This window comes from Onychostoma macrolepis, chromosome 23 (genome assembly GCF_012432095.1).
Source record: "Onychostoma macrolepis isolate SWU-2019 chromosome 23, ASM1243209v1, whole genome shotgun sequence".
Lineage (NCBI taxonomy): Eukaryota > Metazoa > Chordata > Actinopteri > Cypriniformes > Cyprinidae > Onychostoma > Onychostoma macrolepis.
The window spans coordinates 15,134,296-15,150,167 of record NC_081177.1 but is presented as its reverse complement, the minus strand read 5'-3'; the positions used below and the strand labels follow the sequence as shown (position 1 = coordinate 15,150,167).

The window sequence follows — 15,872 nt, the reverse complement described above, 5'->3', positions numbered from 1 at the left end:
CTATATTAAAAGAGTGCTTATGACACATTTTCCCCCACTCTCCCCTGCTTCTAATCTCATGTCTGTATTTTGATGGTCAAAGGCAGTAAAGCTGATGAAATACTACCTGAATATCCTGTAATGTCCATTGCCTTTAGATTCCTGCATTTGATGACAGTGAGTGTTAATCTGCCTGCCGTAGGTAGATAGCAGAGTGAGAACATGATCTCCCCAAGGTCCACACTCTCCTGTCACACAGACACACACAAATCAATGTAGCATGATGTATTGGCACACTTTGTTATAAAGGTCACCTTTTTAATTCCATAGCACCAGATAATAGTGATAAAAACAGTAATTGTGCAATAATGTACCAGAGACAGGCACTGTTTCCCCAGCATCACTCGCGGTCAAGATCAGAGTACGGAAACCCATTTCCACCACATAGAGTCATGATTATGAGATAAAAGTGATAGTTATGACATAAAAAGTAGAAAATATGAGGGAAAAAAATGAAAAGACAAAATTATGAGATAAAGTCAAAATTCTGACAAAAAGTCAAAACTGACATAAATTGAAATTAAGATAAAAAAGTCATTATGACAAAAAGTGAATTCTTTTACTTTGTTATAATTATGACTTTTATTGTCATTTTGTCTTATAAATTAGACTTATTATCTCATAGTTCTGATTTAGTATCTCATAATTTAGACTTTTTACCTCATAATTACCATGTTTCATGTCCTAATTATCTAATTTACCAAACCATGATTTTTTATGTCGTGGAAAATGCCTTCTTTAATAACGTACCAATGCTACGGCTACCCGTCATTAGCGGTGTTTCGTTCATGAACAAATCTTTTAAATGGAGGAATTGTTGCATCAGTATTGATAGTGTACCATTTATTATTTGCTTTTGTATCTGCTCAATGCCTGAATAGATATGAATAGAATGTCAGTCACTTTGCCATAGTTTTTTTTGCTAAAAGCTAGTTAGCGCTGCGAGAAGTTATTTACTGGTATTTGAGGATGTGGTTTGGCATTTTGACTATGAACGTTGGGTTTAATAAGCCCATGACTCAATATCGAGGTCTAAAGGAGTCCTGTTTGGTCCGATATACATCCACGGCGACCAATTAGTTGTTGCGATTCTCCAAGCCACGCTGCTCTCCTGGACACCACTCAAGCAAACCGTTAATTAAACATCAACACACCAGCCTTTCCACCAGGGCACAAGGTCCATCATTTTCCTCACAGCTGATCCAAGTGGGTTTCTTTTAGATCTATCTAGACAAAATAAACAAATCCAGCTATTTTTAAAAGGTGAAACGCAATGCATTGGAAAAGTGGTATTTTTAGACTTCAAGACCACCCACTTTTCTGAAAGTTAAGCATGTGCAATGCAAAGGCGAAGAACGCTATCTGACAGTGCTGGAGTTAGTGTGTTAGCATCATCCTCTCGGCGGTATTAAGTCTGGTGTAAATATTAATCACTTTAAATGAGCTCAGTAAGCCACTCTCTGAAGGACATATCCCATGACTCCCCTACTTGTGGCTTAATGTCTCTCTAGCCCTCTAAGGTGATTATTTGCAGGTTGTGCTTCAGTATCATATAGGGACTTTTTAAAGTAGATTGATGGATGGGTAAATGCAAGCTTGAGAGTACAAAAAGGTGCAAAACTGTTTCAGAAAAATATTTCTAAAGCAAGTAAACTTTAAGTAAATAAATCATTGGATATTACTGAACATTGCTTTCTCATTATGGCACAGGATAAAAAGTGATTTAATAAATAAGTAAGTAAATAAGTCAATAAATAAATAAATATAACATCAAATAACAAAGCTTGTAAAATTATGTCTGATTTCCAAAAGAGTAATCATGTGAGACACAGTGAATATTACTAATTTGACTCTGACCAGAACCAAATTCCTTCAAGCTTCACTCTACTTCAGTCCTTGAGCTCATTAAGTGACTAAATGAGTTAGTAAATGTCCTTCTGTCCCAAGTCCACCTGGCAATGTCTTTTGGAACGCTGTTCGCTGTCTGTTGGCATCAACTTAAAGGGACAGTTCACCCCAAAATAAAAAAATGTAAAAAAATCTGTCACAATTTACTCGTTGTAATTTCAAACCTGTGCTATTCTTTCTTTTGTGAAATACAAAAGTATAACTGTATTTTTTTGCTCTTATCCTTCTAATGAAAATGAATAGTCACCTATTATCAAGTTTCTAAAATGTATAAAGTCTTCTGAAGCCAAAAAAGAACTGAATTTAGATGTAAGTGATTTTTCACATATAATCGTCTCATCCACTATAGATCTGAATTTTATATATATTTATTTAAATTTGGCACGTCAAGATGTTTCACACCATGTTTGATGTCAGTATTTCAAATCCCATTGATTCTTGTGTCTTGAAATCAATCACGACACCAAATTTGAACAAAACAACATAATCAAACTGCATAAATATCAATTATAAATCTGCTTTTTATCATTTTTTTAATTTGAGAGCACCTAACTTGAATAGTATTTGAATGTTGTATTTGAATAACAATGCAAATTTGAATACACATATCCACATTGTATAATTGAATAACAACTTAAATTTAGTCTTTTTTACACAAAGCTTTTGTATGGCTTCAGAGGAGGACTTGAATACAGCACATGAGTCATATGGATCACTTTTATGATAATTTTATGGTTCTTCGTGTAATTTTTTGAGCTTGAGAGTCCCTTGTTTCTAACTTGTGTTGTATGAAAAAGAGCAGCGTTATCATTCTGCTTAACATCTCCTTTTGTGTTCAAAGAAAAAAAAGAATATAATGCAGGTGTGAAATGACTTCAGAGTGAGTAAACGATGAACGTATTGTCATTTTTGAGTGATTTTTTGATTGCTTTGAAAAAAGGTGCTTTGAGTTCTAGATTCAGATCTCCTGCCAAGTGCAATAGAAGGTGTGCTTTTGTTCAAGGGGCAGCCGGCCTCCTGCCATGAAAGCAATAACCACAGGCTTATTGAATCGCCCCTCTGAGAATAGCTGTAAATCTAGAAAACAGAGAGAAATAAGACTCATCGAGGAGCAGTTGAAGTTCATCTAACTTGCCATTATGGAGTGATCAGCTGACCTCAGATGACCTCAGGACCTATTTTGGAGGTTAACTTAAGCGTTTAATATTGTGCTGTGATTGGCAGCACCTCTTATTAGTGGCCGTTACGAAAATTAGGCAATTATTTTGTCCACACATACACAATCAGCATGTGTCAGTCATCTTCATTTGTCAGTTACTACCTTATCTGTGTGTTAATGAGGGTAGGGTAGAACTCTCATTAATTTGGCAGTCTTAGCATCAGCAGGTGTACAGCAGACAACGTGTTGAATATTGTGACTGCATTTTACCAGACCATGTCAATAATGCAACAAGCTAATTCACATACCTTAGCTGGCATCTAATGGCTTTGTTATTTAGTCGATGGATTTTTTAATCTACACAAACTGCAATATCAAGAGTACTTGCTGAGGTTTCAGGATCATTCCTTCTCTTGCCAACCAAAATGGAACTATTTGTGCAGAATGCTGCAGATGAAAAATATTTTTCAGACTTGACTAACCAGGTTTATATTTTCTTGTGATACAGTGGGGTCCAAAAGTTTAAGACCATATAGAAAATCTTACCATTCAGAGGTTTGGGGTCAGTATGATTTTTAATGTTTTTGAAAGATGTTTCCTATGCTCACCAAGCAGAACCATTAAAAAAAAAATTGTTCTGCTTAATATTTTGTATAAACAGTGACTTTTTTTGTTTTGTTTCAGGGTCCATAGATAAATAGAAATTATTTTTCTGCAACAGATTATTATTTTGTAACAATATACTGCCATTTTTAAATCATTTTAATGCTGGTGTTAAAAGTATTAATATCTTTCCAAAAAAACAAAAAAAAAACAGTCCCAAACCTTTTGAACGGTAGTTCATTTAATATAAATTTAATATAAAGTTGTAATATATTAAATAATTTTTAAAAAGTAGATGTTAAATGTAAGATTTAATAAATCTCATTTTAACCTGGATCTGAACATTTGAAAATGTAATCAATAAATAAATAAATTAATTAAATAAATAAATTGAAATTGTTCAATTGTTAATGTGAACTTCTTTGTACACCTGGTCAGATGTTTTCAAAACAAATATGAAAACGTTATGAATTCTACATTTTACAATTCAACTCTAAATTGTTATGCTTCCAATTTAATTAATAATGAAACATTTGTATTAAAAATAGAAGACTAGTGGTCTTGAACTTTTGCACCCCATTGTATATTGATTTGCATATCTGATAAGTATGTGATCAATACATATCTGTGCATGCTTACTGTGCATCTCTCTCCATAAAAAATCGACTTAAAAACCAGCAGAATTTGTACTATCATAACTTGACAAACACATCAAGAGAAAAGAGAGCAGCAGGGTTCTCTTACAGAGGTAGCATACTGAATGTCTTTCCAGATGGAGGTCTCCCTTGAGAGATCAGACACTTCAAACAGATTGTCCAGTATGACCTCCCCGATCATATCGTGCCGTGAGAACCTATCAAAGTCGAAAACACTGAGATGGAGCTTCCTGACGGGTAGCTCATCGTAGGGTACCGGAAACTGGAAGGACTCATCAAACGTGGGGTTGAGTGTTTTACGATGGACTCGTGTCTGGAACTTCTGTTTCCGATCTGGCAGCAGGTAGATCTTGACATATGGGTCGGAGCTGCCGCAAAGGTCCTTGGCTGGGAGATCAAATGCCTTGAGTATCTTGACAAGTAACATCTCGTTCTCATAGTCATAGCGGAGGGAAAAGTTGATCTTGCCACAGTTTTTGCCGCCTTTGCTATTGCCGGATTCGTCGTTCTCTGTGGTCATTTGCTTGTAGAGTTCAGGCTTGATACGGCCAATGCTGGTTGGCTGCTCATCCACTTCATAGTCATCTCCCAGGTCCAGACTCCCTACCTGCATTTGACGGGGAAGGTGACGTTTGAAGGAACTATGCCTGGAAAAAGGAGATAAAGAAGTGAAAGAGTAGCATGAGGGATTTGATGAGTGTTCAGAAAAAGTTGGATTAAAAACTGAACGATTGCCCAAGGCAAGTTTTTTTTTTTTTTTTTTTTAAACACAGGGGCCACAAAACGTCTTTAATGTTATAATTCTTTAAAATCTTTAATGTTATAATTATATTAATAAATATTACATTAATGTTATACTTACATAATAAATATTATATATTACACACTTAAATATCCATACACTGAAACAAATAGTCCAGAAAAAAATTTCACAATTAATTACAATTAAATGGCAAGTAACACATTGAATTAAACAAAATGAGAAAGATTCTAAAATAGTATTTTCTTGTACAATGTGCTAGTTTTCCAAAATTTTTAAATATATTTTTTACATTGTATATACTGTATAAATACATTTAAAAAAAATAATAATAATATATATATAAATTTGTTATCATTTGTCATAATTTCTTCTGGCTTCAGTACAATTGCAATAAAAAGCCAATTATTGAACTTAGCAAACAACTATCTTCATACATAAAAATATACAGAGCTGCCTTTATATTTTAAGAAGAAGGTCCTTCACATTTGGTGTTCTTTGCCATCAAAAGGTTTGATAACCCCTGTCCAATAAAATATATGGTACAAGGCCAATATTGTGTGGCTACCCATTCAAATGAACCAGTTTGGCCCTTTAATTCTAGTGAAGACAAACCTTAATGCTATGTACAGGACAAAAGCAAGCATTCCTTTCATTCGTTATGTAACAGTTGTTCTCAAAAGGAGTGTTAAGATGAATTCTGGTGTAGTTAATTCAACTGCATATTATTTAATATGAATAAAACCACTGCTGTGCCAATACTCTGTATAACCGAAAGCTGTGGAAAAAATTTTCAAGAGCAGCCAAATACTGAAGCTCAATTAAATATTACTTCTTAATGGGCAAATCGTACGTGACAAATATTTAATTTGAAGTGGACAAGTACAGTGCTGTAATTAAGCGTGTCCTGGAACTACCCCAAATGAATCAAGTATGCATGAGCAGAACTTGTCTTGGTTCCAGGGATTATAGAGCAGCTAAACATTAAAAACTTGCCCTGAAGTGACACTGAAATACATTATTGAAGGCATAAAATAACAAAGCAATCTCAGATGAAAGACCCCACTCTCCTCTAAATATTTATGCATCATCAGCAATATTCCTGTCAAATATAAATATTTTTACACTTCTCTTGTCGGTGTCAGTGTTCATCTGCTCTGTAATGTCTATGGGAGATTCTGTTATTGGGTATATGTGATTGATGAGGTCTTTTGAGTCCTGCTGTAAATGGTCTGACAGTGTGATTCATAGTATACATTTCCTTCAGGTTTATACAATGCTGCATATTTTAATGAAATGTGTAAGTGTGTATGCAGCACTGGGTGTGTAAATGACTGCAGGCACAGGCTGAAAATGTATAAAAGATGTGGAAAAAGGGAAGGATGGAATGCAGTTTAATTAAATTGTAACATATTTAGAGATGAATGGGAAAATATGGGAAATAAATGAAAACATTCAGTAATTTTGTTATTGTGCAACACTGAATGTCTTGAAAGTGGCAAAATGGCCCCTACCTTGGGCAAGAAGCTTCCTTTTTTAAATGTATTTAATTCCTATCTGATTTTCACAGAATATCCTAATACTTAATATTCAGTAATAACACTTAGTATTCATTATTACTCAGATTATTTGACTGTACTTACTCTACTGGATGAGAACAAAACTTAAACTCAAATGACACTATTTTCTCGAATTTGTTTCATAAACTGCTACATAAATCGTGTGTCTTGAATTGTAATAAATATATCTAAATTAAAATATATCTGATATCATTTTTTTTTAAAGGTGCTAATCATGTAAAATATGAAATCATTTGAATAAAAGATTTTATTAAATTATATGAAAATATAATCATAAAAATTCTCAGAGGGCCATCTAACCCCAAAAATCACTTCATATATATATATATAATTTATTTTTTACTTTTAACACTTTCCTCGCTTGTTTTTTTTTTTTTTTTTTAGGATAGCCAGAATATGCCAGCATTTGTTTTGATCAAACTCTTAGGCTGCTAAAATATCTGAACATACAGTATATCAAAATAAAGAACAGAGCCTCTGATGGGCAAGCATTATGTCATAAAAAACTGAATCAGAATGATTTCTGAAGGATCATGTGACACTGAAGACTTATAATGCTGAAAATTCAGCTTTGCCATCACAGGAATAAATTCCATTTATAAAAATTGCAATAACATTTTATAATATTATTATTTTTGAATATTACATTCAAGAACATAAAAAATTCTTACTGACCCCAAACTTTTGAACAGTAGTGTATGTGTGTAATTTGGCACTGTTACCTGGTGGATGACGCTGGCTCTGTGGTCTGTCTTTGCATGCGCTGTGTACGGCGCAAGAAGTGCTCCCTCATGGAGAGCTGCACCTCGGCAGGGATGTCGGGAGAGGTGTGACTTATTTTAACAGCTGCCTCCAGGAAGCCCATCGACGCCATAGGATACTTTTCCTTCTCAGTCGCCATATTGACCTCAGACGGCTGAGGACTGGGCAGAAGAGACGGTAAATGAAACGAGGGGCAGTCGTCAGGTGCGAGGGCCGCAGAACTCGACGAGAGGGCTTTGTTCCTCCAAGGGACCCAGCACAGCTTCCAGGAGACGAATGCAGTGAGCAACAGCAGCGCCAAGCCACACGCTATTATCACACCGATGGGGAGGCCAACAGCGAAGTCTACAGCCGGGCGGAAGCAATGGGCCGCGCAATATGGACAAACAGATGGTCAAAACAGTGAGACAGACAAGAAAAGTGCATTAGAAGGGTCAAATGAGCAATGACTCTTATCTATGGAGTTGTTTACTGTAATCATCTGCAAATCAAACACTGAATTTGATATCAAGCACACACTCACAATCACACAGTGCAGAAATGACGAAATGTAATTAAAGTTATCACAGATACAGGCCTATAATCTATTTCCAAGGGAACAATGCTAGCAGAAGATGCCGCAGGAATATCAAGCACTCTCACCGCGAAGCTTTCCACCTATCAATGGCTCTTATGCATGTAGGCGGAAAGCAAGCTCAAACTCATTTCTTCACGATTACAGAGAATTTGCTTGCGATAGAACAAATGGACTGGAGAAGCTCCAAAACTGCTGACAAGCACCACGTAAACATTAATTTAAAAGAAAAGGGAGATCTGTCATTTTGTGTGGGAGCTCTATAGGAATACAGGTTCTATAGACTTTATAGCAATAATATTTTCCGTCTGTGGTGTGTTTGCACAGTAAGAAATACTGATTGCGTTTTTTTTTATCCCAACACTATCCGCCCACTGCTTCGACCGGTTTGATTTATTTGAAATAATGTATGCTAGGATCTCCCTGGGTTTCCTGAGGAGTGTACAATGTGTCCTTGCTCAAATGGAATATAAATCTCTACTGACAGTTCAAAGGGCTCGGGGCTACATCTAATTTAGAGTCTTTTAGAACTTTTGTTCTTCATTCAGTTCCTCATTCCTTGCCAAGTTGTTTGTCATTACGTGACTACTGTAAGCACACAATACAAAGTAAAGAAGACTCAAGGTCAGAACGCAGAACTGGAGAAATTAATCAAAACTTTGGGAGCCATTCAAATATAAAAATATATTTTATAATATACACAAAAATAAATATTTAGAAGGCATATGTATTTGCACCAAGGCTGCATGTATTTGATCAAAAATACATTAAAAACAGTAATATAGAGAAATATTATTACAATTAACATATTAAAACACAGTAATATTGGGAAATAATATTGCATTTTTAACGTAACTGTTTTCTATTTTAATACATTTTATATTATAATTTATTGCTGTGATGACAAAGCGGAATTTTCTGCAGCAATGTCACATGATCCTTCAGAAATCATTGATATGTTAATTTGGAGATTAAGAAATCAAGAAACATTCCCTATCCGTGTTGATTCTCATTGTCTGTTTTTGCTGCTTAATATTTTTGTGGAATATATTCCACAAAATATTTTATTACAGTGGCTAACCCCAGTGGTAATTTTATTTAAATGTATTTTTCCATTTTTTTCCCAGGCATCAGGGGCGCCGTGATGGGGGGAAGGTTAGGATGATTCCAAGGGGCCATTAGAGGGGGCCCCAGAGGGGGGAACGAGATTTCAAATGAGGGGGACCCCTGGGCCACGATTTTTTTTAACTGCGGGGAATGCAGAACGCGATTTCTACCGAACCCACAAACCATAGCGGCGCACTTTCTTCATACATCCTGCTTTAAGGATGTTTAGACATTTGCTTGAAAACAAGACAAATATAGGGTAGAGTGGGGGAAAACACCTCCCTACTATTTTTCCCAAAATAACCACGAGATAAAATCAAGATAAAATTGTATTGTATAACTATGGACTACGGTGGCAAGAGTGATGTAGAAGTTTTCACCATGAAGCTTACACTGGTGATGCACCGGTGAGAAAACGGATTTCACAGTAAATGATCTAATTTTCAAAAAAAGCGTTTTAAAGCTTGTTGTTTTGTAAAACATCACAGTTATATATGATATGAGAACAGTAGGGCCTGTAGATAGGGAGTACGTGTTATTTAAGAAAAATATAATTATATTCTCAGAATTACATAATTTTTGTCTCAAACATAGTCAGTGGGGTAAAACGCCCACTGTTTAAAGCAAATTGCTTTGTCAGACTCGGGGGGCACTGGGGGTAAAACGCCCCCTTTGGTACAAATTAAAATTTTGTTAAAAATCTAATAACTTGAAAACTCTGGACATTTTTCATACTTGGTTTATAATTTATGCCATTGTCACTAAAACTATGATAACTTTTCCGGACACATTTAACTTTTGTTTCACCAAAAAAAAAATTACATAATCCTTAAGGGGGGCGTTTCCCCCACTCCACCTTACTGGTTTAATGACTTTTTATTTATTTTGCAGTGCATCATACTGTAAGTGCTGATGTAGCTTCTCTAAAGTTTCTAATAGTTTTGATGTTACAAGCTGTATTTTTGCTGAAGTTCCCCGTTTCATGTGAGTAAGCTGTCATGGGTTTTCTGTAAATTCTGTAAACTGCTTTCTCTAAAGTGCCCATTTGAAGGGCTCAGGGTTTATCCCGAGTGGATATGAAATTTCTAGGTCCAGGGATTTGTGTGTTCAGAGGATTTCCACATTCAAACGCTGCCATATAGCTTCTGTTTTGTCATTTGAAATGATCCAGACTCTGAAATGTGGCTCCCACTGGTTTGCCTCTGTTGTCTTTTGATTTCTAATAAGTTTGGCTAGCCTGCGCAGCTGGACAGCGGTGATAATGTCAAGCTGATGTGGCAGTTTTGTGGTGTGGTTAAATAATAATTTTAATCATGTATAAAATTTGTGATAAAATGTATAAGAATGTAAATTCAATCCTTTTCACATCCAAAAGAAATTAAATAAGGCTATTACCCAGTGTGAGCATTTATGGTATGCAGTTTATGGTATGCTGGACATTAAGGATAAATTGGCTGTTAATCAGCATGAAGACAGCAGCACAGAAGACATGCGGCAGTAAAGCAATGTGAGCACTGGGCTTTTCTTCCATCCATTGAGATATGGATAATGAATCCAAACAGTGTGACACTGTGACTCCCCATGGACCTGGTTGCCACCCAGCATGATATTCCACACAACACTGGTTATAATAGCTAATGAGCTGTGCATATAATGGTTCATAAATGTAATCAGTCAGTCAAAGTATATTTTTCCCGGGGCTGACCAGGACAGAGGTCATACGTTTGAGCGATCATTTGAAAAAAGCCTCACTTGTTTCATGGACTAACATCAAAAGCCAAAACTAAGGTAAATGGCATCAAAAATTATTATTATTATTTTTTTTGTATGTTCACTATATGAAATATAATGAAATGAAATTTTCCAAAAAAGGTATTAAATATATTATTATTTAGTTACTAATTATTATTTAGTAACTAGTTCCACAGAAATTTTACTTTCAGTCAATTTCTGACTTCAAAGCGTTATCTGAATTGTTATTTTTTAGTTGGCTCAACCTTTACTGAACTAGTTTTATAGTCCATTCAACTAAAATGTTTTAATTGGTCAAACATTTAGAAGACTACAGCGAGTTATGTCAATTAAAATTTAACCGTTTACTCCATGTGTTTTATATGTTACCTCAACTAAGATTTATTATTTGGCAATTATCGTAAGAAATAAATAAACATATATTTTTATAGTTTAACAAAATTATTAAAAATGATTGACTGGTGTTTATCAATCACTAAAGACACACTAATTACAACACATAATAGCCTTTATTTAATAACAATCTCCATTTATAACATTTTTCATACAAACTAAACATACAGGAATGAAGAAAAAAAGTCACCTACATCTTGGATGGCCTGAGATGTAAATTAATGTAAATTAACAGCACATCTTCATTTTTGGTGGACTATCCCTTTAAAGCTCCAGTTGACAAACATTACATCTGTAATACAACTGCAAAATTCAGTTTAAACTTTATTTAATGACCTAAGAAAAGAAAGATTAAAATAAGAAAAATTAAACAAGCTAAACAAAATTTTAGCACCTTTATTTATATTTATATAGCGCTGTATACAATACTGAATGTGTCAAAGCAGCTTTACAGAGTCAAACAGGAAAATAGTTTGTCAATAATGCAAGAGTAATTTTTCCAGTTAAAGTCAGTTCATTGGTGATTCAGTGTTGACATCATCCAGTTTAGTTCTCTTCCAATAATGTCTTTGCAATCAGCCAAGCGTCCCCAAATAAGCAAGCCAAAGGCGACAGCGGCAAGGACCCAAAACTTCATTGGTGACAGAACCTTGGGTGCAACCAGGCACAGTTTGGGGGCAGTTCTCCTCTGGACAGACGAAACCAGCATGGTGTGGTTTAATTCTAGGCTGCAACACAGGTCAGATTGAGCAGAGGACTTGTCTGGTTCTTGTGGTCTTGTCCCAACGAGGTCTTCGGAGGGGATCTGTCTCTGGGGCTCATCTAGGTGTCCTGGTCTCCGCTGACATTCAGGGCTGTCGAGGTCATCTCTAGGTGCTGATCCACCATCTGATCTTGATACGGACTGGATCTGGGTGGCTATGGTGACCTCGGAATAAGAAAGAAACAGACTAATATTAGCATAGATGCCACTGAGAACAATAAAGCACATTATAATTGTAGTAAAAACTCTAAACATTTACACATATTACCTGGAATACAATGAAAACAATAAACTCCTAGTCTTGAAGATACACACAGTATGTATTTGCAGTGGAGCGGTCTGGTCACGAGCCAGTGTTTGGTGCATTGGAAGAACTGACTGGGTTGTATCTGAAATCTTCCAACGATGACAAAGCACCAATGAAACCTTTGACCACACCCTGATGGAGAAAGAAAAGTATACACTTTAAGTTAAAAAAATGAAATGATGCCTTTTTTAAAAATCATTTACAATGTATCAATATCAGTTAATTAAATTTGTGATGAAACAGAAGTTGCAACCCTTTTTTTTGGCACAAATCCATTCCACAATCCATTGCACAACAGGGAGCATTGATGCTGACTGGATTTGTGATAGAACATGTACATTTCATATTATAGGGCTAAGTTACCTTAAATAGCATAAAAATAATATCAAAATATAACGGTCCTGCCTGTTGTTGATAAATACTAATGGTGACGTTTTACAAATTGATTGATCAGTTGTCCCAGTGTTTACTAAGCCAAGGTCTTTCCCAGTGCAGTGACTCGTTTGCACTATCTACTGATTCACTACCTAGGGAACTGACTAAGACGCTTTGAATGGCCTTGAAGTTGTGAAACGATTCAGTTGTTCATTTTCGTTCGGAATGAAGAACTTCTCTTTCGAAGCGCCTTCACGAGACCAGAAACGCCGTGTAACGTTAATCCGCCCCGTTTGTTAAGAGTGACATTTCACCATGTTGTCAGTCACGTTTAATGTCATCTTTTTACTTCACGGGACAATTGCAAAAGTTTACACACGCAAAAATCCATTCAACACGCCCATGTTAACTTCAAATGAGCGCATTACTGTGGTTTACATTAGTGGTATTAAGCATAATGGCTTATAAAAGAGAGAGAGACCGTGCGATCTCTTCATATCTTTTCACGTCACGGAAACACAAAAATATCATACAACACGCCAAAATTAATTATAGTAACACAGCTTTTGACATTAAGGGCCCTATTTTAATGATCTAAGCGCATGGTCTAAAGCGCATGGCGCAAGTGCACTCAGGACGTGTTCAAATCCACTTTTGCTAGTTTAACGACGGGAAAACGGTCGGAGCGCCTGGGTGCATGGTCTAAACGGGTTGTCCCTATTCTCTTAATGAGTAATGGGTGTTTTTGGGCATAACGTGCAATAAACCAATCAGAGTCTCATCTCCCATTCCCTTTAAGATCGAGTTGCACTCGTGCCATGGCGGATTCGCTATTTAAACGGCAGAATTTTAAGGCGCACAGACTGAACGCGTCTCCAGAGAGCAAACGGATCTGCTCATGCGCGAGCAAATAGGTAGGCTAATTCTGATACACGCAATGACTATCCATTATAACATGTATTATAAATATGTACATTTTTATATTTATGTAGCCTACACAATAATATTCTTTTACACTGTAATCCTTACATTTTTAATAATTTGGCATGTTTGTGTGCTGCTGAGCGTCCCTGTGTGTAATAAGCAAAGTGAACGTGCATTTTGGACCCACCCAGAGGCGCATTTTCTACTCTTTAAATAACAAAAAAAATATTAGACTGCGCCATAGACCAACTCAAACCTGGTCTAAAGTCAATGGCGCAGTCTATTTTCAGTTCCTCAAAATACAGTAGCAACGCGCCAACAATGCGCCTGAACACACCTCGTTTTCAGACCAGCACGCCCATGGGCGCAAATGCATTTGCTATTTAACCAACGCGGCGCAGGACGGGAAAATGAGAACTGCGTCAGGCTTAAACTAGCAAAAACACTTGCGCCGCATTGCGCCGGGCATGATAGGGCCCTAAGTGTTTTATGGATTAAACAAGGGCTAAATTAACGTTACTTGTTAACTTTAAGTTAACTTCACATAAATTTCCCTCAGACATATTCGCTTATTCGATGTGTTTATATATGTTGTATGTTTGTGTATCAATATATATGTTTTAAATAAAACATTTACACCTTTTTTAATATACATTTTGATAAATTCAGTCTAACATTAAGTACACATTTATTCAGTGCCACTTACCTGATGCCTGAACTTGACATACACTTAAATATCCACTTTTCTTCGGATATACAACTCATAAAACACTTTCTAAATGTCTACTCAAAAATAAATAAATAAAAATAAAAATCGAATATGTTGCATGATTTTCTCGTTAAATTTAGTCTAAAAAAATAACATTTGTTTAGTGTAACTTACCAGAGGCATGAACTTGACGAGATGGCGGCGCTGTTTCTCCCGCGATGTCACTCAGGCTCGTGCACGTGCAGAATGATCTCAGTGTTGGCTGGATTTGTTTTTATTAGTTTATTCAACATTTAGCATTCTGAATGCTGACTGGATTTGAAAATAACAATTCATTTAATGTTTTTAAAATATATTTGTGCAAACTTAATATAATATGTCTTCTCAACTAAGCCAAAGCTATAAAATTAGTTCAATTTAAATATTTCTGCCCTTCCAGCATTTTGTTAATTGGATTTTTTTTTACAGTGTATATATATATATTAGATAGATAGATAGATAGATGTGTGTGTACATGTATTGTACATAGATAGATAGATAGATAGATAGATAGATAGATAGATAGATATCAGAAAATAACATGCTCATCAAAGAAAAAAGTCATTGTTTTTTTAAAATAAATTTGTAATATATTTCTGCATGTATTTCTCTCTAGATCTCCATATATATATATATATATAATTATGTTTTTTTTTACACAAGAAAGCACAGGTCAGTGGACTGGATTGCAGCTACACCTTCCAATTAGATACGCAGCCATGCTTTTATTTATTCTCCATATAGCTATCATCCTGAAAAAACAACCTCGACCTCTGATGCATAATAAATCCAGCATTCATGTTTGTGGAACCTGTATCCCCTCTCATAAGTCTCTCTTGGCGCTCAGCAAAATTTTCCAGCCCAGTGCTGCAGGAGCAGAGAGAACATGCTGTCCTATGAGATAGCACATGAAAGAAGGGTGCTGTTAATTTCCCCCCTCCTCCTCAGGCACAGGGTTCACTGGGGTTGAGCCATGTCTGGAGCACATGAGTAATATCAGGAGGCCCACAAATTCAATTAAGATTTGTTTTGAAACTGAGTCAGAGCACAAACTGGGGCCCGAGGGTTTTCCCTTTCAAATGTCTTCCAATGTAACCTGGTTTCCATAGAAACCCAGCTATAAGACGCGATGCGTGCCCTGTCAGCTCTCATCATCGAATCCCGAGCAAAAACAAAAAGCTTTGTTGTGTGCTCAAAGGACAGCATGAAATGAAGAATTAACGTGTGAGGACATAAAACGCCAGGCGACAAACAACAACATTAAGGGGTCATCTGAACCTTGAAATACAGCCAATTAAATCATGGTCCTTCTGTTAATTACAGGGTAAAATTGCAACAAAATGGAAAACTGTACTAACACTTCCTAATTTGCCCACGCACAAAGGGCAATCAGGAAGACAGGGGGATACTGTGTGTTAACCCAACTCAGCGGCCCTCAATTACACAGTCTCTCTTCCTCCCA

The 15,872-nt window shown here is 36.0% G+C and overlaps 2 protein-coding genes across 5 annotated transcripts in view; both read right to left on the bottom strand.

Moving 5' to 3' along the window:
* Positions 1-15,872, bottom strand: part of syt6a (synaptotagmin VIa) — a 52,598-nt gene that overhangs the window by 9,064 nt on the left and 27,662 nt on the right. Inside the window, exons 3-5 of the mRNA XM_058763846.1 lie at positions 7,428-7,812; positions 4,454-5,012; positions 107-227 (exon numbers count right to left, since the gene is read on the bottom strand). Of these exons, the coding sequence (XP_058619829.1) occupies positions 107-227; positions 4,454-5,012; positions 7,428-7,812 (1,065 nt within the window). The remainder of the gene's footprint in view (positions 1-106; positions 228-4,453; positions 5,013-7,427; positions 7,813-15,872) is intronic.
* On the bottom strand, positions 11,713-14,713 carry LOC131532373 (uncharacterized). Of its 4 annotated transcripts, none has more exons than XM_058763954.1 (3): positions 12,617-13,162; positions 12,325-12,495; positions 11,713-12,243 (listed from the first exon to the last, which is right to left on the bottom strand). In XM_058763954.1, exons 1-3 carry the CDS (start codon positions 12,706-12,708, stop codon positions 11,808-11,810), a joined length of 699 nt encoding a protein of 232 aa, XP_058619937.1. In that variant the 5' UTR covers positions 12,709-13,162; the 3' UTR covers positions 11,713-11,807. The 4 variants fall into 4 exon arrangements, 2 of the variants coding, with proteins under 2 accessions (XP_058619937.1, XP_058619938.1); XM_058763955.1 differs by having other exon boundaries at positions 11,713-12,211; XR_009268884.1 differs by lacking the exon at positions 12,617-13,162 and adding an exon at positions 14,546-14,713 and having other exon boundaries at positions 11,713-12,495.